The following is a 25,837-nucleotide window of genomic DNA, read 5'->3' on the forward strand; positions in this document are numbered from 1 at the left end:
TCAATTATGTTTAAACTCTTTGTAAAACTAATCTAAAGAATGCAACTTTTTTTTGACATAAAAAAATGACACATTATACACACAAAATTATGAGGCTGACTGAACTTTTACTATTATTAATTGCATTTCTTTGTGAATTACCTATATATTTAGGTATTAAATATGATGCTGAAAAAGAAGAAAAGTCTTTGCAAGATATTAAACAGAAAGAGCTGTCCCGCATTGAAGAAGCTCTTCAAAAAGCAGCAGAGAAAGGTACAGTAAGTTTGTTTTAGATAAACTTATATGTACCTATATTTTAGATACATTCAGAGCTCTGTAAATAGGAAGCTTTCATAAACCTTCATGAACTGTAGTTCCAAAGAAAGAATCTTTGTTTAAAACTGTATCACAAAGTATTGGTAATAAATATTTTAATGACTCATTTTAAGGAGTTAATTGCCTTTCTCTGTGATTGTTTTATCTGATTGCTAAGGCATTTCTCTTCGGTCTCTCAAAATATATGACAAATGTTGAGTTAGAAATGACAGAAATATTTAGAATGGTAAGATTTCTTTTCCTAGCTTAAGCTGATGACATCTAATTGAATCGATAAGAAATCTGTCTTTAAAATAGCTCTTTAAAATTCTCTATCAGTGATTCCAATTCCCTTTGCCCCAAGGGTTCTCTCTTATACAGGATTATTCTTTTACACAAAATTACTAAAATACTTAAAATATAGAGGTGATCTTAATAGAAGAAATTAAAAAAAAAAGCCTAAAAATATTTTTTTTTCATACTGCATATTTTATATTTCTTTCTTTTTTTAAGATTTTATTTACTTATTTTTAGAGAGAGAGGAAGGGAAGGGAGAAAGAGGAGAGAAACATTGATGTGAGAGAGAAAGATCGGTTGGTTGTCTCTCTCATCCCTCCAGTAGGGGACCTGGCCCACAACCCAGGCATGTGCCCTGACTGGGAAGCAAACTGATAACCCCTTTGGTTTGCAGGGCAGTGCCCAACCTACTTAGCCACACCAGTCAGGGCATCATATTTTGTATTTCTGGTAAGTTTAAGAATCTGTATTTCTATGAAAATTTTTTTTTATGTCTATTACTTTTATGTGCCAAATAAAGCAAGGTGGGAATGGTTTTGTATTGTAACAATTCAGTGTAATTTCTTTTTATTCACTTTTAGTTAATTAGTATATGTGGAAATAGTATTATAAAAATGAGGAAAAAAACTTGAAGAATACTAGAATTTCATGTTATTCTCGATACAGTTCAGATTAAATATATTTTCTTGATGCACATATATTCATAAATATACACTTCAACATACACTTACATATATTCTGATATAACAATTTATATATGTGTATGTATGTGTGTGTGTATATATATAAAATGAAGTTATATTTTCTCTTTGAGAAACAAACCCCAAAAGTCCTCTTTTTTGGGGGAGGAGGATAGAAACAAGAGATTGCTTAAAAAATATTTTAGTGTTTCCAGTAATATGTAAGAAAGAGCATGGTATAGTAGTCTTTCCTATTTTAGTAGTTGACAGCTTAATTGACAAAAACGATACCTGTTACACATTTTGTATTGAGCGTCTGAGATTTTTATCCCTGGGTTTTAAGTGCTTAGAAAACTTACATGTTTGGGTGGATGATTTGATATAGGGGATAAACATCTGTAATATTAAGTTTATGTCAAATCAACTATGAGGCTTATATAATATATAATAATTACACTGTAGCTTCTTGAATGATAAAATATAGGTTTGATGGGATAGAACCTAGGTTCATAAAGTGAAACTCAGTTTTAACATTATTATATTAGATTTGTCAAAAGACTGTCTGAGTAGGTAAAAGAGATGAAGTTAGAATTGGGGAAATATGTTGATAGAGATTGTTTTTCCTTCATTGTTAAGAAATACATTTAATTATGTTGACTGCATATAAATATTTTTTTCTAGTTTGTATGAATATGGATCATACCTCCTTTCCATAATATTATTCATGTGAATGATAAAAGACAACCTTGGCCCTAGAGATGCTTTGCATTTTACCATTATTAATAGTTGTTACTTAATTACCATACTTGATTTATCTTTTAGTCTTGTTATTTTCCCAAATACTTTTTGATTTTAAAAGCCCCAAAGCACCATCACACATGTGTGGAGATTCAGGTGAGAAGAGGAAGTGATTCAGTTCTAAGCAGCAGGTGAGAAGAGGAAGTGATTCAGTTCTAAGCAGCAGGTGAGAAGAGGAAGTGATTCAGTTCTAAGCAGCAGATGATAAAATGAAAACAAAGGGCTCATGCTGATCTGCTCTAAAAAATCTTTTTACTTTTTGTTTTATTTGGTAAAATAGAATGCTGCCCACTATCATGTGGGGAAAAAAGAAACTGAAATACAGCTACGAGTTTATTTCTAGGGAATTTGTGTAATTGTAAAAATAAACTTGATATCTTCTCCTTTTATTTCATTGTAGTGAGTTTATTTTCCATGAGAGGCTATTAAAAAGTAAAGGAAAAGATTCCTTGTGAGGCCAAAGGATTCCCAAATAGTATAGATTCTGTATTTAAACTGTTAAATTGATCAAAGTAATATATACATGTGCTTTATAATTAAACAGTTTGGTCGAAAAGACTTCTGATGAAAAATATCTGTCCCCTGTTCCACCCTTCTGTACCCTATAGACACACCCCTTAGAGGGATTTATCATTTTCAATTTGTTAACTTTCTGCCATTATCTAACTTACTAATGTAAGGCATTACCTAGGATTTCCTATGGTAGTCAAGGAGTTTACCTCTTTCACTACCTCCTTTCACCCTAAATTCCTCTCCCTATTTCTTCATAATATGGTTATATCATAATTTTTAGCCGGTTTCTAGTAAAAACTCACATTACTCTGACAGTATAATTATTGATCACTGCATAGGTCAAATGATGTGTAGTAGTATCATATTTCCTTTCTTGTGCAACCTTTTAAAAAAATTTGTAAATGCTTCTTTTTCTGTTTGCTTAGTCTTCTACATAAATTTGAATTTAATTATTTTCATGTGCTTTTTGAAATCTGTTGATATGACTATTTTCATTCTCGATTGCCTAAATCCATTTATTGTTTTCCTCCCCTGTTGCCCTTTTTCTCATGGAGACCTTTAGTTGAATTGATTGTATTTTGAGTTGTGCTATACAGTTGTTTTCCTGGGACTGGTCTTCATTGCTTTTTTGCGTTTAATTCATTGTTTTCTGGGTATCTTGCCTTTTGTCCTGTTGTTATTTTATTCCTTTGTTTTGATGGAGAATATCTAATAGCTTTTCAGAAAGGATGCACTGGATGTAATTTTAAAAAAATCCTTTCAAAATTGCATTTGGTATTTGTATTTTACTTCCACACCTTTTGATTTGGCTGGAGATAGAATCCTGTTTTTAAAAGTAGGATTTTGAAAGCAGTACCTTTTAGCTTACAAGTACTTTTGAGAGGTCTGATGCAGACCTACTTGACACATGGTTGGAAACACAAAAATTAGAAAATTCCTGGATTCTACTGTTTACGACCTTATAATTTAGCTGGGAAAATAAGACGTGTATAACAATGAACAGGAATGTTGAGTCCCATCAAAGAAATACAGATAAAGTGTTAAGGTAGTTCAGAATGGACATATGTTTAGCCAAAGACCAGGACAGATACTGAAGGTACGTATTTCAGCTGGGTCTGAAGGATGAGTACACATAAAGGAGAAGAGGTCATTCTAGGCAGATGGGCCACTGATGGTGGAAAAGTATAGAGCTGGTGTGGGAACAGCTAGGAATTTGAGACTTTGGTAGAGTGTAATTAGAGTTAAGTTAGAAGGCTATGTTTAGGTAAATTTTAAGATATTTGAATGCCATGATGATGATAATGACAATGATAGCTGCTAGCATTTATTGAGCATATACTGTTTGCTAGTCACTCTTCAAAATGCATTATAGAAGTTGACACATTTAACAATCATAACTCTATGATATAAAGGCTTTTATTATTCCCATTTAATATTTGAGAAAAGCTGAAAGTTAAATAACTTGTCCTGTGTCACACAGCTAGAAAATAATAAGAGCTAGAATTAATGGGCATTTAGCCAGTGGGAGAGTCAGTAACTTTTCCCTTTGCTTTCTTTCAAAATTCAGGAAGCGATGTGATCAGAGCTGTTTAGGAAGGTTAAACTTGCTGTGTCTAGGCTGGATTTGGGAGAGTGGGGGATGGAAGATGGTACTATCTAGTGATCATTAACCAAAATGGGTAGAAAGGTTTCAGACAGTATATCTGAAGGGAACAGATCAGATGAAAATAAGGTGAGTTCATTTCAGCTAACTCTAAAATTAGTATAAATATGAAAGTAGTATTTCATTCTGAAAATGACCAAAGTGGTAGTCAAAAAGGGAACCAAAATAGCAATCTTGTTCTGTTTGAACATCTGTCAGATAATTTAATGAGACATTAGCCATAATTGATACTTGTTTGCCTTGCTTAATTTGAAATTATTGTTATAATTTTAATTATTAGGAATTTTTGTTTTAACAGTATGAAAATAGCTTCTATGTTGAAATAATAAAAATGGTGTCATTGAATGTTATCTTAGAAATAAATCATTTTGGTGTCACGGAATTCTACTTGTTCTGTTACATTTCTAAGTCTTTGATTTAAAGTATAGACATATTTTACATGTGAAATTAAAGGTGTCATTTAAATGCTTTGCATTTTGGTTATTGCTGCCATGCGGATGCAGGCGCACATTCAGGGGAGTTCATATATGGCTTGGAAAACTTTGTTTACAAGGACATCAAGCCTGGTGGGTATGCATGGTTAATTATATTCAGCTATTTAAAAATTATGTTCTTATCCATGCTTGTGCTTTTAATTGGAGTTCCATCTGATGATGTGCCACCTTTTTGGAAAATATGGAAATGTAATTCATGTTTTTCCCCTTTACCATCATTTCTTTTTCTTTCTGCAGTCATTTTTTCATTCACTATACATTTAGTGACATAATCATACTGGACGTTCATGGGATAAAACAAACAATCCACTGCTCTTGTGAAGCTTACAGTTTGACCTATAGGTAACTTTACTTTAAAAAAAATTCTGTGACTTTTTACATTGAAGTATCGCTATAATTGACAGCCTACATTTTATTAGTTTCAGGTGTACAACATAATGATTTGATATTTGCATACACTGCAAAGTTATCACCACCACAAGTCCAGCCACCATCTGTTGCCATATGAAGTTATAAAAATTTTATTTTTCTTGTGAAAAGAACTTTTAATATTTACTTTCTTAGCAGCTTTTAAATTTGCTGTATGGCATCATGAGACTGTAGTCACCATGCTGTACATTATCCCTCATGACTTACTTATGTCTGTAGGTTTATACCTCTTGATCTCCTTCACCCATTTCATCTCTCAGCTTCCCTTTCCTGTGGCAGCCATCACAGTTCTCTGTATCTCTGAGTTTTGTTTTGTTTTGTTTTGTTTTGCAGAGTTCACATATAAGGGAAGTCATACTGTATTTGTCTTTCTCTCTCTGAATTCTTTCACCTAGCAAAATACCCTTAAGGTCCCTCGATGTTACTACAAATGGCAAGATTTTATTCTTTAATTTTTTTTTGGCTGATTGGTAAATATAACCCTATTGGTTATATATACCACATCTTTTTCTATGCATTCATCCACTGAATAGACATTTAGGTTGTTCCCATACCATAGCTATTGTAAATAACACTTCAATGAAATAGGGATGCACATATCTCTTCAAATTAATTTATGTTTTTTTTCACATAAGTATCCAGAAGTGGAATTGCTGGGTCTTATGGTCGTTCTATTTTTACTTTTTCAAGGAACTTTCATACCTTTTCCATAGTGGCTGCACCACTTTGCATTCCCACCAACTGTGCATGAGGATTCCCTTTTTCTACACTTTTGCCAATACTTGTTATTTCTTGTTCTTTTGATAATTGCCATTCTGACGTGTGTGGGATGATACTTCATTGTGGTTTGCTTTGCATTTTCCTGTTGATCAGTGATGTTGAACTTTTTTGCATATGCGTATTAGCCATCTGTAAGTCTTGTGTGGATAAGTGTCTTTTCAGATTGTCTGCCCATTTATAATTGGATTGTTTATTTTTTGTTATTGAGCTGTATGATGAGTTCTTTATATATTTTGGATATTATCAGATACATGATTTGCAAATACTTTCTCCCATATAGTAGGTGGTGTTTTTGTTTTGCCAATTATTTCTTTCACTCTGTAGAAGCTTTTACATTTGCTGTAGTCCCATTTATTTATTTTTGCTTTTGTTGCCATTGCCTTTGGAGTCAGATCCAAAAAAAAATTGCTGAGAACAATGTCAAGGAACTTAATCCACCTATATTTTCTTCAATGAGTTTTATGGTTTCTGTCTTACATTTAAGTCATTAACCCATTTTGAGATAATTTTTGTTTATGATGTAAGATTGTGGTCGAGTTTCCCTTCTTTTTTTTTTTTGCAAGTGTCTGTTCAGTTTTCCAAGCAACATTTATCGAACATTTATATAATCCTTTCCCCATTGTATATTTTTGCCTTTTTTGTCATAAATTAATTGACCATATATGTATGTTTATTTTTGAGCTCTCTATTTATTCTGTTCCATTGATCTGTGTGTCTGCTTTTATGCCAATATCATTTTTCTTATTATTATAGCTTTGTAATACAGTTTTAAATCAGGGAGTATGGTGCTTTCAGCTTTGTTTTTCTTTCTCAAGATTACTTTTGACTGTTTGGGGTCTTTTTTTGGTTTCATAAAAATTTTAGTATTGTTAATTCTATTTCTGTGAAAAATGTCTTTGGAATTTTGATAGGGATTGCATGGAATCTGTAGATTGCTTAGGATAATATGGACAGTTTTATACTACTCATTTTAATAATCCATGAGCATGTAGTATTTTTCCATTATTTGTGTCTTCTTTGATTTCTTTCATCAGTGTCTTACAGTTTTCAGTGTACTGGTCTTGCACCTCTTTGGTTAAATTTATTCCTAGGTATTGTATTCTTTTTGTTGCAATTGTAAATGAGATTGTTTTTTAGTTTCTCTTTCAGGTACTTCATTATTAGTGTAATACAAACACAGCAGATTTTTGCCTATTTATTTTGTATCTTGCAACTGTACTAAATTTGTTTATTAGTTCTAACAGTTTTTTGGTGAGTCCTTAAGGGTTTTCTATATATAAAAACATGTCATCAGCAGTTAGTGAGTCTGACTTTTTTCTTTTCAATATGGAGTCCTTTTATTTCTTTGTCATGCCTGATTGCTCTGGCTAGGACTTCCAATACTGTGTTGAATAGGAGTGGTGAAAGTGGGTGTCTTTGTCTTGTCCCTGGTCTTAAGGGAAAAGCTTTCAGCTTTTCATCATTGAGTATTATGTTATCTGTGGCCTTGTTATATGTGACCTTTATTATGTTGAGATAATTATGTTCTGTCTATATCCAGTTTAATGAGAGGTTTTTTATAAATCATAAATGGGTATGAAACAAGTCAAATGCTTTTTCTGCATCTATTGGAATGCTCATATGATTTTTATCCTTCATTTTGTTAAGATGATTGATTTGTGGAAGTTGAACCATCCTTGCATGATTGTATGATTCCCACTCAATAATGGTGTATTATCCTTTTACTGTATTGTTGAATTTGGTCTATTCATACTTTTTTTGAGGATATTTACTCTCTGTTTGTCAGGGATATTGGTCTGTAATTTTCTTTTCTTTTTGTGGTGTCTATCTGGTTTTGGTATCAGGGTAATGCTGGCTTTATAAAATGAGCTGGGGAGCATACCTCCTTTTTAAGTTTCTTTTTAAAAGTTCAAGCAGGATAGATATTAAATCTGCTTTGAATATTTGGTAGAATTTACCATGAAGCTGTCTCGTCCTGGACTTTAGTTTGTTGGGAGTTTTTTGATTACTGATTCAATTTCCTTAGTAGTAACTGGTCTATTCAGACTTTCTATTTCTTTATGCTTTAGTTTTGGAAGATTGTATGTTTTAGCATGGAGATATTTATGGCTCATTGTCCAATTTTGTTGGTTAGAATTGAACCAACTTTCTGTAGTCTGCCATGGGTAGTGTTAGCTAATCTTACTAGGAGTAACCTTCCTCCAAGATACAAATGAATTTCAGTGGTCCATTTAAAATATATAACAAAATCATTGGATAGCATTGTTAAAAAAACCAAACATACAAAGGTTACTATTAAGGAAAATATAATTCTTTCAGAGTTTCCTGTTTTTTCAAGAAAGGCATATTAGCCTGGGTGAAAAATTAGATCTGGAATATTGATTGTGAAATGAGAATAATTTTATTGATGATATCTTTATTCAGTTGGCTAGAACTTAATGTATACTTTACGATCCTTTCATCTTTTTACTTTCTAAATACATATTCTTTCTTACTTGATGTCATTAAAAAAAAAATTCTAGAGCCATAGTTCTCAAAAAGTCAAAACTATTTTCTTAATACTAAGGCATTATTTGATTTTTCATTGTGTTGACTTTGGTGCTGATGGTACAAGGGGAATGTTGAATAAAATTGCTGGCTGCCTTAGCATGAATCAAGGCAGTTGCACCAAACATATATAATGTGTGTGATATATATATATAGATAGATAGATAGATAGATGAATATATATATTTGTATACTTATTTTATGTTATTTAAAAATAACATATAAATGCTATGTTAGCCCAAAATATAACATGTGCTCATAGCCATTATAGTTTTGATTCCCATGCACTCAGAGTAAAAAACAAAATAAAACTAAACAAAAGAACCCCAATTTTACTTACAAATGCCCTTGATGAAGTAGGAAGGTTTTATAGACTTAGCTCTTGAGTATATCATTCTTTAATATTTCATCTGACAAAAAAAGGAAGTTTACATAAAGTACTTACACACACTGAAGTGTAGGATAAGTGTCTCAAAGAAAAGCTCTTGTATAGTTGTACTGCTACCTGAAATAGTTGTTTTCTTCAAAGAAAAACCATTTCACTTGGAAGAATGACTGACATTAGCTGTTTGGTAGATACTTCAAAAAAACAAGTCAAGGTGAACAACTGACAATATTTGTTACCTTGATTTGAGCTTTTGAGCAAAAATTAGAATTACTAGGAAACTCAGATTTGCCTCCTTGAGCTTGATAGCTTCCTAGTACTTAAAGACTTTTCTGATGAGATTGTTAGTCATATTAACAAATGTGATTTTTGATATTAAATAGTGAAATGACTCAACAGTTAGAAGATCTGCATAGTTAATTGAAGTAATATTTCCATGAGACCAAAGTATGATAAAAATTTAGGCATGTGTAAAAGTCCATTTAAAGTGCAAAATAATTTTAATTTGGATGAAAAATTTATAGACTTTCAGATTCTAAGATGAAACTTACCCTAAGAAACTACCACTTGTTGAGTTTGGGTTTAGTATTCATAATTACATGAAAAGTTGCTTCTTCCTTTTACTATGACATATGAGTAGTTATGTTCTCCATATGATTCAATCTAAACAGCATATCTCAAGGGAGCAAAAGCAAAATCATACATGCAAATTGAGCTGTTTTTTAATCTAGATATTAGAGAGATTTGTAAGAATCTAAAACCATGTAATTTTTCTCATTATAACTTTTTGTTTGAAAAATATAATTATTTTTAATAATGTTACCCTATCACATAATGGTTTTTTAAATGAGTTAATAAATAAATTAAAAAAATTCCTTAGTTTTGATTTCCAGTATGGAAATACCAATAGTTATAATCCTCACCAATAAAAAGATGTTTATAGTTCTCAAATTTTATGTGTGTTACAGGGGCTCTGTGATCAAAATATTTAAACCTGCTTTAGAGAGTGATTGAGAATCATACACTTACTAGTCATCAGATTAAATAGATTCTTTAAAGGACTATATAATTACTCAGATTAGATTTTGAACTATTTGGAGAGGTTTAAACATGGTGAGGTCAAAGGCGGAACACAGTGCTAGAACAAATGTGAAATCAGAAATACTGTAGGGAGTTCGGGTGAGAAGAATGTGTTATGGGAGAATCTAAACCCAGTCAGCTAAACCTCTATCTCTGAAAGCTCTTCTAGACAAGTGGGATGATTTGAAAGGCTGCTCTAACTTTTTCTTCTTGCTTCTTTTCAATTGGTATTTTGAGAACTGAGTCTTTTTCTAAATGTTTTAATTATGAATGACAAAGATTTAGGGATCATCATTATAGCAAGAAATACTGGTAATAGCAAAGTCCAGATTCTCTCATATATTTATTAGATGTTTTCTTCTTGGAACTCAAGCTTTTAAATGATTTGATACCCATACTTTTCAAACTCTTTCAAAAAATTGAAGAGGAGGCAATACTAACACATTTTATGAGGCCACCATAACCCTGATAGCCAAAACCTGTCAAGAATACCACATAGACCAATATATATGAATAAAATAGATGCAGAAATCCTAAATAAAATACTAACAAATCAAATACAACAATACATTAAAAAAAATAATACATCATGGTGAAGCGGGGTTCATTCCTGGGGAACAAGAATGGTTCAATATACACAAATTGATCAGTGTAATATACTACATTAACAAAACAAAGTATAAAAATCGTGTGGTCTTATCAATAGATGCAGAGAAAGCATTTATAATATAATACCTATTTATAATTAAAACACAGTAAAATGAGTATAGAAGGAAAGTATCTCAACATAATAATGACCATACATGACAAACCCTCTGCCAGTACTAGACTCAATGGTGAAAAACTGAAAGCTTTGCCTCTAAAATCAGGAACAAGACAAGGATGCCCACCCTTTCCACTCTTATTCAAATAGTCTGGAAGTTCTAGCCAGAGCAAACAGGCAAGAGAAAGAAATAAAAGGCATCCAGTTTGTGAAGGAAGGAGTAAAAGTGTAGCTTTTTGCAGATGATATGATTCTATATACAGAAAACCCTTAAGATTCCACCAAAAAACTATTAGAAACAAGAAATACAGTGAAGTTGCTAGATACAAAATCAGTGTACAAAAATCCACTGCTTTCCTTTATAGTAACAGTGAAACTTCAGAAATAGAAATAAAGAAAAATTCCCTTTGTAAATTTTGTCCAAAAGCATAAAATACCTAGGAAGAAACTTAACAAAGGATGTGAAGAACCTATATACTGAAAACTACGAAGCATTATTAAAAGAGATTGAAAAAGACATGAAATGGAAAAGATGGCCCATGTTCATGGATTGGAAGAATTAACATGGCTAAAATGTCTGTATTGCCAAAAGCAATATACAGATTTAATGCAGTCCCCATCAATATCCCAAAGTCATGTTTTAAAGAAATAGACCAAAACATCATCAGATTTGTAGGAACCACAAAAGATCCTGAAGGACCAAAGCAATCATAAGGGAAAAAAAAGAAGCCAGAGGTAGACTTTAAATTATACTACAGAGCTATGATAATCAAAACAGTGTAGTATTGGCAGAAAAATGGACACACAGATCAGTGGAACAGAATTGAGAGCATGGAAAAGAAACACATGTATATGGACGAACGATGTTTGACAAAGGAGCCAAAAACAGTGGAGAAAAGAAAGTCTTCAATAAATGGTGCTGGGAAAATTGGAAGACCGCATGCAAAAGAATGAAACTAGATTGCAATTTGTCCTTATGTACAAAAATTAATTCAGAATGGATCAAAGACCTAAATAAAAAGTCTGACAGTAAATTACATAGAAGAAAATTTGGCTACTAAACTTAGGGACTTTGGTAGTAGATTACATTTTATGAATTTGACCCCAAAGGAAAGGGAAATAAAGGCAAAATAAATGTATGAGACTATATCAAACTAAAGAGCTTATGCACAGTAGAAGAAACTGACAACAAAACAAAAAGGCAACCACTTGAATGACAAATGATATTTGCAAACAACAACTCCAACAAGGATTAATATCCAGAATAATAAAGAACTTACACAACTTGACATCAAACAAACAATCTAATTGAAAAATAGGTAGAAGACCTGAACAGACATCTCTTCCAAGAAGACATAGAAACAGTGAACAGTTATATGAAAAGATGTTCAACTTCACCAGCTATTAGGGAAATGTAAATCAAAACTATAATGAGAAGCCACCTCACACCTGTTAGAATGGCTCTTAATCAACAAGACTGGTTATGACAAGTGTTGGAGTGGTTGTGGAGAAAAAAGAACCCTCATTCACTTTTGGTGGGAATGTAAACTGGTACAGCTTTTATGGAAACAGTATGGTTGTTCCTCAGAAAATTAAGAATAGAATTAACATATGGCTCATCGATGCCTCTTCTGGGTATCTACCTGAAAAACTTAAAAACAGTTCACAAAGATAGTGCACCCCTATGTTCATTGCAGATTTATTCATGGTAGCCAAGACATGAAGACAACCAAAGTGTCCTTTGATAGAGGATTGGATAAAGAAGATGTTGCACATATATACTATGCAATTCTACTCAGCCATAAGAAAAGATGAAATACTGCCGTTTGTGACTACATGGATGGACCTTGAGAATATTATGCTAAGTGAAATAAGTCAGAAGAAGCCAAGCACCATATGATTTCACTCATGTGTGGAATGTAAAACTCAACCTCATAGACACAGACAACAGTATGGTGTTTACCAGGGGGAAAGAGGTAGGGGGTAGCAAAGCATATAGGGGGCCAAATATATGATGACAGGAGATGATTTGAGTTTCAGTGGTGGGAACAAAATGCAATATACAGATCATGTATCATAGAAATGTGCACTTGAAACCTATATGATCTTATTAACCAATGTCACCCCAATAAATTTAGTGGAATAAAAACCCAACTCAGGCTTTTATTCTCATAATCTAGGATTTGGTTCTTAGTTTTTGTAATGGAAAGACTACTTGCTTTAAAATATCTAGGAACAACAAATGTAAAATTTCAAGCAAATTTCATGTATATTCTTTTAAATACATGTAACATTAAGTGGGCTTATAGATTTTATTATAATGTTCAGATGTTCATTTTTTCATCTGTTTGAACAGTTAAGTGCCCTGTGCCCAGATAATCAGATAAACCCTGTCCTAATGAAGCCTGGTGGCAAGACAGTTGTGCACATACTTCAAGTACAGTGTAACCACTACTTTATGGAAGTCTGGTGTGGTTGTAGCTGGCCTGGAGCTGCTTGGAATAATTAAAGAGCATTAGTGCTAGAACTGAGACTTGGAAGCTTCCTGGAGGTTTGCCTATTGAAGAACCTCAGGGAGGGCACAGAGAATGACACATGTAGGGGCATTAGGCATTACAAAGTTTTATTTTGTCTTGGAAAGTATGAGTATTTCTGAAGTGTCCAGCGCAAGGATGAGTGGCAGGAGATAGAACAGAATAAAGAGATGGAGTCAGGTCATGAAAAGACCTTTTGTCATGCATACACTTCTTATTTTATTTGGAAGGCTGCCTTTAAAAGAACAGGGACTAGCAAGCTGTTAATAGTGGTTTAGAAGATAACAGTCTTGCAGTAGGATAGAAGGATGTTTAGTAGGAGTAGAGTGGAAACTAGAGGTAGGGGAGACCATGCAAAAACTTCCTCAGTACAGACTAGAGTTGCTATCTTGTTGAATGTAAAGATTTTATAATTTGGTTGAGATAGGTGCTGGGTAATGCCATAAAGTGAGGCAGTGCCAAATAAAAGAGGCTCAGGCTTTAGTGAAATTATTAAGCCAGTTGCCATGTAAAGTTCAATGTACAATTTATGCCCTTTTGTATTTTTATCCTTAAGTCATTAAAGGATTTTCCTTGTGAGGTCTGTCATCCAGAGGAAGTCATCGTCAGCATCCTACCCATTCATCACGTTTGTGTTCCTTTTTCCCTACCACATGTTAATCAAAAACTTTATCTGAAAGTTTTATATTCTGTCATTATTACATTTCCAATATTTGGTAACATTGAAATTAAAATTAAACTTTGTGTTGTGAAAATTCATAAATATTATAAAGGGCATTGTGTATGGATATTTTACCCAATTTTTGTAAAATAATTGTAGTTGCCAAGTTAATTTCTAGGTTAAAGAAGGTTGTTTATTCTAGACTAAGGAAGGTTTGTGAATTTTCATTTATACAGAAATAATGGGTCAGCTTAGAATAAAATAGGTGAATTGTACTAGAATTTTATGTCAGGAAGAATTCTCTTGCTTTCTTTTCTGTCCTCTAGTCTGCTAACTTGAATTTTATCCTTTTCTCACTAAAATGCTTCCACTGAGAAGGACGTAAGCGTAAAAAGCACAAAAAACATTTTAAGAAACCTTTTAAAGGTCTTGATCGCTCAAAAGGTAGGTAAAAGTAGTTTTTATGCCATGTGTTATTTGTACACACTGCCACTTAATTTCTGTCTTCTAAAGGTAAAATGATTTTTAGATTACAATGTAACTTCAAAAATAAGTTACAAATTGGAAATGCATATTCAAAGCTAAAATAAATAAAAAATAAAACAAGGACACTAGAAAAGGCTGTAATTTCCATTGAATAATGCCTTAGCTATCCTTTGGTCATTGATTATGAGGTTTGTGAGAATTTCAACTCTTATGCTTGTATATTTCTATTTTTTATAGATAAACCAAAAGAAGCCAGAAAGGATACATTTTTGGAAAAACTGGCAACTCAAGTAATTAAAAATGTACAAGTAAAAATCACAGGCATTCACATTAAATATGAAGATGATGTAAGTAATTTCAGGTTCCGTAGTTTAGGTTAGTAATTAAATGTATACTTTATATAAATTTTGATAATGTCTACATTTGTATTATTTGTACCCAGTTTTAAATCCAAGATTGATATTTTTCCTGATGAATACACTGCCATTTCTCCTTTTCTGTGGTAGGCTTTTATCATGGGACACTTACGAGTGTAAATATGTAATAAAACCACAATATGCTCCTTTCTAAAGTTAATATACAAGATTGCATTTTGTCTCAAGTATTTATTTTTAATTTTGTTTGCCTTAAGACTTATACTAGTATAATCTTAACAACTAATTTTCTTTTTATACTGACAAAAAAATTATTCCAGGAGGTGGTGAAATATCAGTTATAATAATGGTAGTTGGTAAAGAGGGGACTAAAACCCAGGTCACTAGACTGCTACTCCCATTCTCTGTGTTCCATCAAGTTGGATTGAACACCCACATCTACTTACGTAGGTGTGCAACAATATATTTAAAGGTCTAACTTTAAGTTTAGTATTTGTTGATCAAGAACTGTTTTACTGATGTTATTAAATGATTTTATTAATTTTAGTTAAAATGTAACAAATATTGCTTTGTTTTAAAGTTTGAAACATATGTAAGAAATCTTGAATCGTTTCATTTACCTAAGAAATTGGAAATGTTATTCTATTTTAAAGTTGAGTTTGCATTTGTTTTTGTTTTTAATTTGTTTTTTAAGTCTGGATTGAATTAAAGTAATACTGACATAGATTTTACTTCCCTTTTCTGATAAATTTCTTATGTAACTTAATGGTCAGTAAGACATACTTGCAGTTTTTCCTAAAAAATTTTTTTCTTTAGTTTTTTAAAATATATACCATCTCTAACTTAAACTGACTTTATCTTTTGGTTTTATGTAGTAATTAAACTGAATTTTGTTAACAAATAAATGTTTAAAAAACCTAACTGCTCATCAGTGCCCTTATTATGTACAACAAACTGAGGAAAATAAAACCTAGTCAACACATAATGGAAGTGAGGGAATTGTTCTTAAAAGTAATGGCAGATTGATGAATGAGAAACCTTAGTTGGAACTTAAGCTAAGTATTTGTTAATGAGCAAATACAATTAGAAAAGCACATTATTTCTTTCTTTAATGAAAAGAATACAAAGATGCACAGGAATGGGATAAATAACATCATTGACGGGTAAATTGTTGCCAGTGATGAAATATATTAAAATAATCTAAAAGGAAAAGAATTTTAAAATGCAAAGGAATCTCTATTGTAGATTTGTTTTTAATTGTAATTACCTTAATTATTTTACCTAGGATAATAAAAAATATAGGAAGAGAGGGTAGGGGGGTATTGGGTTGGCCAAAAAGTCCGTTAACGTTTTTTCTGTAAAATAAAAGACACATTTTTCATTTTCACCAATAATTTAATAGATTTGGATATTTTGAGTATGCTGACTATCTCCCACTATTGGCTTCTAGTGGGTAGAGGCCAGGGGTGCTGCTAAACATCCTCCAATGCATAAGACAGCCTCACAGCAAAGAATTGTTTGGCCAAAATGTCAGTAGTACCAGGAAACTTCTCAAACCACTTTTGTCATGTTTGATCAGTCACAACACCTCCATACACTGTACAAATCTTTTCTTTTACGTTCAGTTGTGTTTTTTTTACCTTTCTTGAAATAATAAAGCATAATATACAAAAAATGTTGCATATTTTCTTCCATCCTCAATATTAAAATTGCTGTACAAAAATTCACCAGTTTTGATGTTTGTTTTTTTTAAGTGCATGCTAATAGGACAGCTGTCACAATACAATCTAACAAAATTGTTTCAAATGAATTTAAAGACAACTAAGCAGTACTAGAGCCATCGTTTGGAAAAAACTAAACAAACTTTTTGGCCAACCGATAATAATTTATAATCAAAGATGCTCATTGGATGATAGTAGTTGGTGGGTAATACATAGGTAGCTGAGGACTTATGCTTTATTAAAGTTCCTTCTAATTAGCTACAAGTTATTTTGAGCTAGTTATCTGTAGTTACAAAAAGATGAGTGTGGAAATAAAAATATGTTGCTGCAATCATAATATATCTGATATTAAAAACAAAGTACAAAAAGCTATTTGTACTTTTCAACTCTGTCAGATCATACGTGTTTCTTATTTGAGCAAGGTTTATGTGACTAAACTCTGGAGTCACTGTTGGATGATTTAGAACATTGTTTTTCCTTCTCTTTCTAGTTTCCCTAGATTCTGTCACAACCAAAAAACTATGACTTTTGGACATCTTTTAGATATCTAAAACAACGGCATTGTACACATTGTCCTATAGTTTAAGCACTGTGGGTAGGTTTATCTTAGGTATTGAAGATTGGAAATAGAATAAAAATTTAATATTGGCAGATTGGGGTTAAGAGACTAGGGAAATTAAATATTAAGAATCTTGGGCATTTCTATAAAAAATTTTTGAAGTGTCAAGGAAATTAAAGTTTAAAGAGACAGTTCACATTTCTAAGTGTGAAAATCTTAACTGTTTCAAAAATAATTTAGTGGCAGTGTTACTATGTTATGTGTCACACTTGGTTTTATTTATGAAGAACACCTTTAATGTTATACGTAAAGAGATTCTTTTTAATTATCTTGACAAGAATCTGTTTAGTTGTAGTTAGTCTTCTCACTTCTAGTAAGAAAAGAGTTTCACTGGGAAAGTATATAAATGTCATGCCTACAAAATATGGATATTTTCAGCCATGTTATTGCCTTATTCCCCTTTCTTTTTCACAGATCCATTTGATTTTTGTGACTTATTTGTAAACTGATTCCCCTGTGCTGCCTATTGTAAAGAGTGGAGCATGGATTCACTTTTACCATCAGTATATTTTAATGTTACCTTTTCTTCTTTGATAGATTACTGATCCAAAGCGGCCTCTTTCATTTGGTGTCACACTGGGAGAACTTAGTCTGTTGGTAATGTTGGACTTATTTTAAATATTTGTAGAATCTGTAAAATATTCCCAAGTCATGTAGTCAATTGCCTAAAATCAGCTCTTTCTATAAATAGCTATTTTATTTTATGTACAGTCTCTGTAAAGCTTTTCTAGAGGTTCAAAATCTTTAGTGATGCTATTACATTCTCTAATTACTTTGATTTGTCTTTGAGTTTAATAAATATCCAAATACCAATATTAAACATTCTGAAATATAAAAACTGCCTCTAAAACATGTGAGAAAGCAGTGGATGATCAATTTATATAAAGTCATGTTCTTACTCTTGGTTAGGAATTTCCAATTAACTTATATGTGTATATGTGTTTGTATGTATTTGTGTGTGTATCATCTGAGATTTATATAAGTAATTTATTTTGATTAAGTATTTTTATATTGCCGTTTGGTTTTTCTCTTAAAGGTCTTTAAGGGTGGTGAGTGTATATATCCAAGTTAGCTATTTTTTCCTATTATGGAAAACTAAGTGGTAGGAAACATGTTTTAAAGTTAAGGACAGTGAACAGTAAGTCATACTGAAGATTGTTATATGGATAGGGCCTTACTAGAAAAGGAGAGGAGAAAATTGAGAAGTGGACTGCCAGAGGAACAGAAGAAAGGACATGTTTACATGGAGGCCTTAAGAAGAATACATGCATACAGTGGTAGAGATACATTGAATGGAAGACCAAAGCAGAAATATTAGAGAAAAAGAACTAGAGAAACAGGAAAGGGAGTCAGGAAGCTAATGTTTAATATATAGTTTGCCTTCCGCATATTTCCAAAATGAACTTGAAGTAACTTAAGATAATGCCTTTAATGCCTTTAGAGAGGCCAGAGTCTGTGTTCTGGAAGAGAGAGACATACTTGTGACAAAACAAAAAATATGAAATAGTCAAATACTTGCCATTGACTAATAATAGACAGGCATATTAGTGCATAAGAATGATGCCTAGCTTTCTTAGTGTGTGCTGTTGTTTGGTTCTCTGTATCGTTGCACAGACTCTTTATGCTGTTTCCTCTGTATGTATTACGCTCTTCCCTTTGTCTGCCTGGCAGTTCTATTCAGATTTTAATTCATGTGTGAGATAATTAGCTTGTCTTTCTCATTCCTTTATTTACTTCTTAGAATTTACCATTCCTTCATGCTCCTCATTATATTTTATCAAAGCACCTGTAACATGTTATTGTTACTGGTTACCATGTTGGGCTCCTGCTATCTAACATTCATTCATTCACTGATATAAAGTAAAATAAAATACAGTATTGATAAAATAAAGCATTTGGCACATTGGCTGGCTGACTTGTTTCTTGCTTCATCTACTATATTGACTATTGTAACAACAGTAAACTTACTTCTTTTTGGGTCCTTACCATTCCTTTCTCCTATTTTTCCAATTGTAACTGAATTCTATACGTAATCTCCCCACTTCCGATCTGGATCCTGACCTTCCCCATGTCTGCAGGAGCCCTCCCTGCCTTCATGTCTTTTTTCTGTCAGTCAGTTTCCTTCTCTTTCCTAAATCTTCAACTCCATTCCCTCCGTCCCTCCTTCCTCTCTCCTGTACACTCATTTTTGTAAGCATTTAGATATATTCAAGTGTCTCCTTTACAACAAAAATTTAAAAACCTGTTCTAAACCGTCTCCCACTCCACCCCAGGCTCCATCTAACTACCTGCCTTCTCTTTCTCTTTTTTATAACAAAACTTTTTGAGAAAATTTCCTGCCTTTCCTATCTTTCTTTCCCTGCATCCTGCTGACGCCCTACTCATTGTACTCTGACTCTAATACTCCACTGAAACTGTTCTTAACAAGGTCACCAGTAACACTCTGGTTGTTACATAAGTTTAATTTAGTTTATTTCATGACAGCATTTGGCATTATTGAGCATGCTGATTTCCTGAAAACATGATCATGCTATGATTTCTGTATTTTCCTGGTTTTCTTCCTACTCTACAATAATAATTTGATTAAAAAAATAAAGAATGTGGACCTTTTTCAATAGCATATAGACAAGCTCTCTTACTTGCTCAACTGGATATTACTCATACCCAATTCTTTCATACCTCAGACACATAGTAGCTCAATAATTATTTTCTGGGTGAATTAACTCATTTAAATTAGATCCTATGCAATTCTATTTTCACTGTTGTTCCTTTGATTTTTTTTCATAAAGATATGTAAAGAAACAGATTGCTAACAGTAGCCAATATGAGCTATGTGTTTTTTTCCTAAGTCACTTCGTTGTAGTTTACAAATATTAGTACTCTTTTGAGATACATATACTTTATTTCACAGTTAATTATTTTTTTCTTTTAGACTGCAAATGAACACTGGACACCATGTGTATTAAATGAAGCAGAAAAAATTATATACAAGGTATTAGACTAGATTAAAAATTTCTTGATTTTCCTAGGTATGAACACAATGTATTTTCTTGAGAAGCCTTGATGGAGCAGAATGTGCCATTGGAGTGTGAGTTAAACATCTAGGGTCTAGTTTTGGCAATGCTACTTACTATGTGACTTTCTAAAACCACTTAACCATTTTAAGGTTTACGTTCTTCACCTAACATAAAAAGAAGCTGTATGAAAGTAACATAGCCCAGCATGTATTTACAGAGCATTAGATAATTGAGAAACTAGATTTTAGAAAAATATTCTCTGGTCAAGTATGATTACTGACTGAAGTATTAAGCCATACATAGTTAAACAGGTATATTTCATTTTGTTTTAAACCACAGAACTCCACAGTACTTTAAATATGCTAATAAACATTGTGAATATTCAACAGGGATATTTAGTATGTAGCTTTCCTCGTGTGATTGATAATAGAATCCTTTCCTTTCTCTTCTCCCTCTGAACAGCCGTTCATACCCACTGGAGGAATCCTATCTTTTTTATTCAGCAAAACATGTATAGGGGCTGTCAAAAACTAAATTCTCAGTAAATATTAGATAATTGAGTGAATGGATTCTCTTGGAAATAGTGTTTCTGGAAGCACAATTTAGCAAATTCTAGATTAATAATAAAGTCTGTGAATAACATGCATGTATTTTCCCCCATTTTTACACTTAGCCAAAAGGCTAAGAAATGATTATTTTCCCTATTTTTGCATTCTTTTCTATTTAAGTTCAGAATGGGAATTGGATAATTTTGGAATACTGAACTTGAGAAGAATCTTTTAATATTGATTTACAATTTCAGTGTTTTAGTTGCTTGACCTCTTTCAATTTTTCTTTTATAGCTTATCCGACTTGATAGCCTTAGCGCCTACTGGAATGTAAACTGCAGCATGTCTTACCAGGGATCAAGGGAACAGATTTTGGTAATTTCTCTTTTTACCTGAAAGAGCTAACTATACTCCCTAAACTTATTCAACATAAAAGATCTTTAATGAGGACAGGATATCAGTCTTTTGTTGAAATAGTCTATAATTAAATCAGAAGTATGAAACACAGTATTTGAGATCTTACTGTCTTTTAAGAAAGCACTTTTGTTTTTGAAGAGCTTGTGAAATCACTTATTAGAGAGTGAGATGAGAACCTATACTATTAAATCAAAACTGCATTTATGGTTTTTATTGGGTTGGCCAAAAAGTTTTTTCTTTTTTTCCCCCCTGTGGTAGCTCTAGTAGCACATAGTTGTGTTTAACTTCATTTGAAACAGTTTTGTTAGACTGTATTGTGACAGCTGTCAATCAGTGTGCATTTATTTATTTATTTTTAATTGTTGACATGATTTTTATCTGTTTAAATTTTACTGGTAAGTAAGGGAAAACAGTTTATAAAAACATAGGCAGTTTTTTCTTACTGTATTTTTTTCCATTACCATTTAGTCTCTTTATCAAAATTGGTGAATTTTCGAGTGGCCATTTTAATATTGAAGATGAAAGAAAATGCACTTGGTTATGTTAATCACTTTGATGTTTAGGTTCTATGTAAGTTCAGCAAAAAAAAAAAAACCAAAAAAAAACCCACCTTGACCGTATTTCCCCACGCAATTCTCTACTTAAACGTAATGAAAATGTTAACGTTTTTAAAACAAACAGTGATGGGCAATGGTAAGTGGATACTTTACAATAATGTAAAATGGAAGAGATTGTGGGGGCAAATGAAATGAACCACCACCAAAGGCTGGTCTTCATCCAAAGAAGGTGATGTTTTATATATAGTTGGAATGGAACGGGGTCCTCTATTATGAACTCTATCCGGAAGACCAAATGATTAATTCCGATAACTATTGCTCCCAATTAAACTAACGGAAAGAAGCACTTGATGAAAAGCGTCTGGAATTAGTCAACAGAAAATGCATCATATTCCATTAGGAAAATGCAGAACAGCATGTTTGTTTGATGACCAGGCAAAAACTGTTACAGCTTGCTTGGGAAGCTCTGCTTCATCCGCTGTATTCACCAGACATTGCACCTTTGGATTTCCATGTATTTTGGTCTTTCAAAATTTTCTTAATAGAAAAAATTTCAATTCCCTGGAAGACTGCAAAAGGCACCTAGAACAATTCTTTGCTCAAAATAAAAAGTTCAGGGAAGATGGAATTATGAATTTGCCTGAAAGATGGCAGAAGGTAGTGGGACAAAATGGTGAATATGTTCAATAAAGTTATTGGTGAAAATGAAAAATGTGTCTTTTACTTAAAAACTGAACTAACTTCTTGGCCAATTTAATATACTCTCATTTTGATAGCATTTGGTTACATTGTGGTGTTTCATATGAGAATAATTACTTGAAGAGTATTGTAAAGAAAGATGATACTTTTCAGACCTAAAGAATATATCCTTAACAAATGTTTTAAGCATTTGTGATAATAATTTCCTGAATAGTGAAAGATTAATTTAAAATTTCTGGGTGCTAAGCCATGTTTACTTAGAGGAGAAAAGAACAGTTGAATTGTGGAACTGAATTATTTCTAAGATTCATTTCTCAGATACTGTACACAAATAATTTGCCTTTGTCTAGAAATTAAAATCCAAGTTCATGGACATTTACATAAATATGTATTTTTAAAGTCACAGTATTACAATATTTCTAGATACTTAAAATTTAAAAAAATTTTCTTCTGTATTTTATTCTAAAGACATATATCTATAAATGAGGTTTAGTGTTTTTTTAATGGATTAATAATTACAAAGAGGGAAATAAGGATACTGATTTAAGACCAAATACTTATTTTTGTATGTGTGGCTGAATATGTGTGTACTTTAATTTTTGTGTAATTTCTATTTTTTGTTTAGGATCAACTGAAAAGAGAAATTCTTACAACTAATGATGTATTCCCAAACCATCAATATAGTAAGTAATGGTAAAAGTTTATTTCATGTTATAGGTGGCTTGGAATTAAATATTTTATTTTAATATACTTTTTCTGATAAAATTACTTTGACAAAGAGAAAGTACTAATTTTATACCTTAATTTTACCATATAGCATGTTTGGATTATAACTGGCTATTTAGGAATAGATTATAACATGTACACTGCTGGAGAGAAGAGCAGTGTGGCTGTAGTTCACTACCAACAGCTAACCCCGCCTTGACCTCCATGTTTCCTTCGTACCTTGTCATCATATTTGTTCTAGAAATTAAGCTTTCTTTACTTTGCTTAATAACCAATTCTCTGAGATCTTGGTATTCAGGTCACTCCTAGCATGTCACTATTGCAGTTAAGACAAATGAACCACGTTAGAGACTTTTTTGTGAGTTTTTCTTGGCAGCCTCACTTTAATTTTAAATAGATCTCTAACAAACCTGCTTGCTTATTTATCTTATTGGTTGTCTCCATTTCTGGTTCATTCTGAAGAATCTGTTGGTTTGTGTTTATATTTATTATACCCCTTTATGTTCATTCTCAAAATTTATGCCCATGTTCTTCTGTATTCCTCTGGTTCATTTTTTGTTTTCTTCATGTTCTTTTACAGCTGATTGCCATTATATGAGAGTTGGTGCTTTCTCTCTGTGTTCATTGGCCTCTCTATTTAATAATGACCAAGTTTTCACATGCTGCTAGTTTGCAAAAACATTTTCACTTGTGAGAGACCTAGGACAAATCTACAACTTCATTCTTAGGCATCTTTCACTTATAAATAGTATCTAAATTAGTTAAAGTGTTATACTATCATGCTATACACTATATAAGGCATTGCACTTTATATAATTTTAATACTATTCATAGTTAATATTTATCTCTTTACTTTCCTCTTTTATCCTCCCTAGTACACCTTTTTATACTACTTATGAATTTCAAGAATATTTTCATTAGTTTATTCTAAGAATTTGTGCAGTGATCTTTTTGAAAATTGTCAAGTAGTAAGCACCTTTTTTCTGGATAGTGTGAATTTCATTCCTGTGTCTGTTCCTAAATTCTGCCAATTATTAAATAAGAAATTAGTCAGGCTTTGTTTCCTACTGTATATTAGTGCTTTAAATAAATAAAATCATTAAATATTTGTCTTGTAGCAAGAAAGAGAAGCCTAATTTAACATAGAGTATGAATTACCAAGAGTAGATTGTCTGCGTATTGGACACTTCTTACTTAGGAGCAGAGGACCCTAATTACCTTTTTGGGGATTCCACTTTAACAGTTGAGCCTGACAGTTGGTGTAATGCAGATAAATACTTTTTTGGGTTTTTTTTTTTTTTTTTAACATACTTTTGATCATTTTTTTTTACTTTCGTGGTAACAGTGTTCTTATCATTATTTACAGTTGTTTCTATGTAAAAGCATATAAAGGTATCTTACTTCTCATGTGGTATCAGTTTTCCAGCCAATATCAGCCTCTGCAAAACTCTACATGAATCCTTATGCAGAAACAGAGCTCAAAACACCCAAACTTGATTGGAACATAGAAGTCCAGAATATTGCTATTGAACTAACCAGACCTCAGGTAAGGTTTAGTTGGACATTTCTAACTTTGATTAAACTTGAATCTTGACTGCTTTTGTCATTTGTGATTATCCCTTTTCCATTGTTCTGATGGTTCTTTTGGTGTGTTATGTTGAGATTTGACTCCTAAAAATAGATACACTGTACATATTTTTAAAAAAGCAAGTATATGTCAGGTTTAGAAATAGTTTTATTTTATCTGATATTTTCCTCATTGATGGAGAATCTTACCAAATTATAGTGAATGCCATTATTTCCATTTAATTCTCAATTGTTGATGGAGATTTTAATGTTTTTTTCCCCCTCAGATTTTCATAGCAGACAGTCTTATATTAAATATTGTTTACTTATTCTTTTGAACAGCTATGTTGGCAGCCTTTTTTTTTCCTTTTTTTTTCAACTTTGGTTACATGCCTAGTAGTTTAGATAACAGACCTGGAGAAGTGAGATTTTGGCTCTGTGCAGTCTAATAAAAATACAATGCAAGTTATATATGTAACTTTGAATTTTCTAGTAGCTACATTAGCAAAGTAAAAAGATGAAATTAATTTATAAAATTATTAGCATTTTATTTAACCTATCTAGAATATTACTGTTTTAATATTAATCCATATAAAATGTTGTTAAGGTATTTTACATCCTTTTTTTGTAAGTCTTTGAAATCTGAGGTATATTTTACACTTAAAATACATTTAAGTTCAGACTATCCACGTATTAAGTGCTAAATAGCCATATGGTAACCCTTAGGAAGAAATGCATTAATGAAAAATAAGAAGAAGCTAGACTTGCCCTTTTCTTTATCTTATACCTACAGTCATGTTATGTGTGTGTGTTCCTCTACTTGAGCTGTTGTAGTTACCGGATACACAGATTTGTTGTATTGGTGGTCAAATGGGCAGTTAAGTAGTTTTATCTTGCTTAAGTGTTTATTCATATGTGCAGTTTAATCAAGGTAACTTTGTTTTTGTTTTAATAGTATTTAAGTATGATTGACCTTCTGGAATCAGTGGATTACATGGTTAGAAATGCCCCTTACAGGAAATATAAACCTTATTTACCACTTCATACCAATGGTCGACAATGGTAAGTTAGAATTTAGATTTTTTTTTTTTTAAATAAGAAACATATAATCATATAGTTAGTGAATCTCAGAGTTAGACACTTTTAGAGCCATGTAATGAAGCCATGACATGAGAGGGGAAGCTTT

At 32.0% G+C, this 25,837-nt stretch overlaps 1 protein-coding gene across 3 annotated transcripts in view; it reads left to right on the plus strand.

Moving 5' to 3' along the window:
• The window catches only part of VPS13C (vacuolar protein sorting 13 homolog C), a 180,625-nt gene that overhangs the window by 19,493 nt on the left and 135,295 nt on the right, over positions 1–25,837 (plus strand). For all 3 annotated transcript variants that reach the window (XM_054565332.1, XM_054565331.1, XM_054565333.1), the window contains exons 5-12: positions 154–255; positions 14,645–14,754; positions 17,659–17,718; positions 20,054–20,113; positions 20,981–21,061; positions 22,985–23,042; positions 24,504–24,631; positions 25,607–25,713. In XM_054565332.1, the coding sequence (XP_054421307.1) occupies positions 154–255; positions 14,645–14,754; positions 17,659–17,718; positions 20,054–20,113; positions 20,981–21,061; positions 22,985–23,042; positions 24,504–24,631; positions 25,607–25,713 (706 nt within the window). The remainder of the gene's footprint in view (positions 1–153; positions 256–14,644; positions 14,755–17,658; positions 17,719–20,053; positions 20,114–20,980; positions 21,062–22,984; positions 23,043–24,503; positions 24,632–25,606; positions 25,714–25,837) is intronic.

This window comes from Pteronotus mesoamericanus, unplaced genomic scaffold (genome assembly GCF_021234165.1).
Source record: "Pteronotus mesoamericanus isolate MK-2021 breed Mesoamerican mustached bat unplaced genomic scaffold, CSHL_Meso_final contig_164, whole genome shotgun sequence".
Classification (NCBI taxonomy): domain Eukaryota; kingdom Metazoa; phylum Chordata; class Mammalia; order Chiroptera; family Mormoopidae; genus Pteronotus; species Pteronotus mesoamericanus.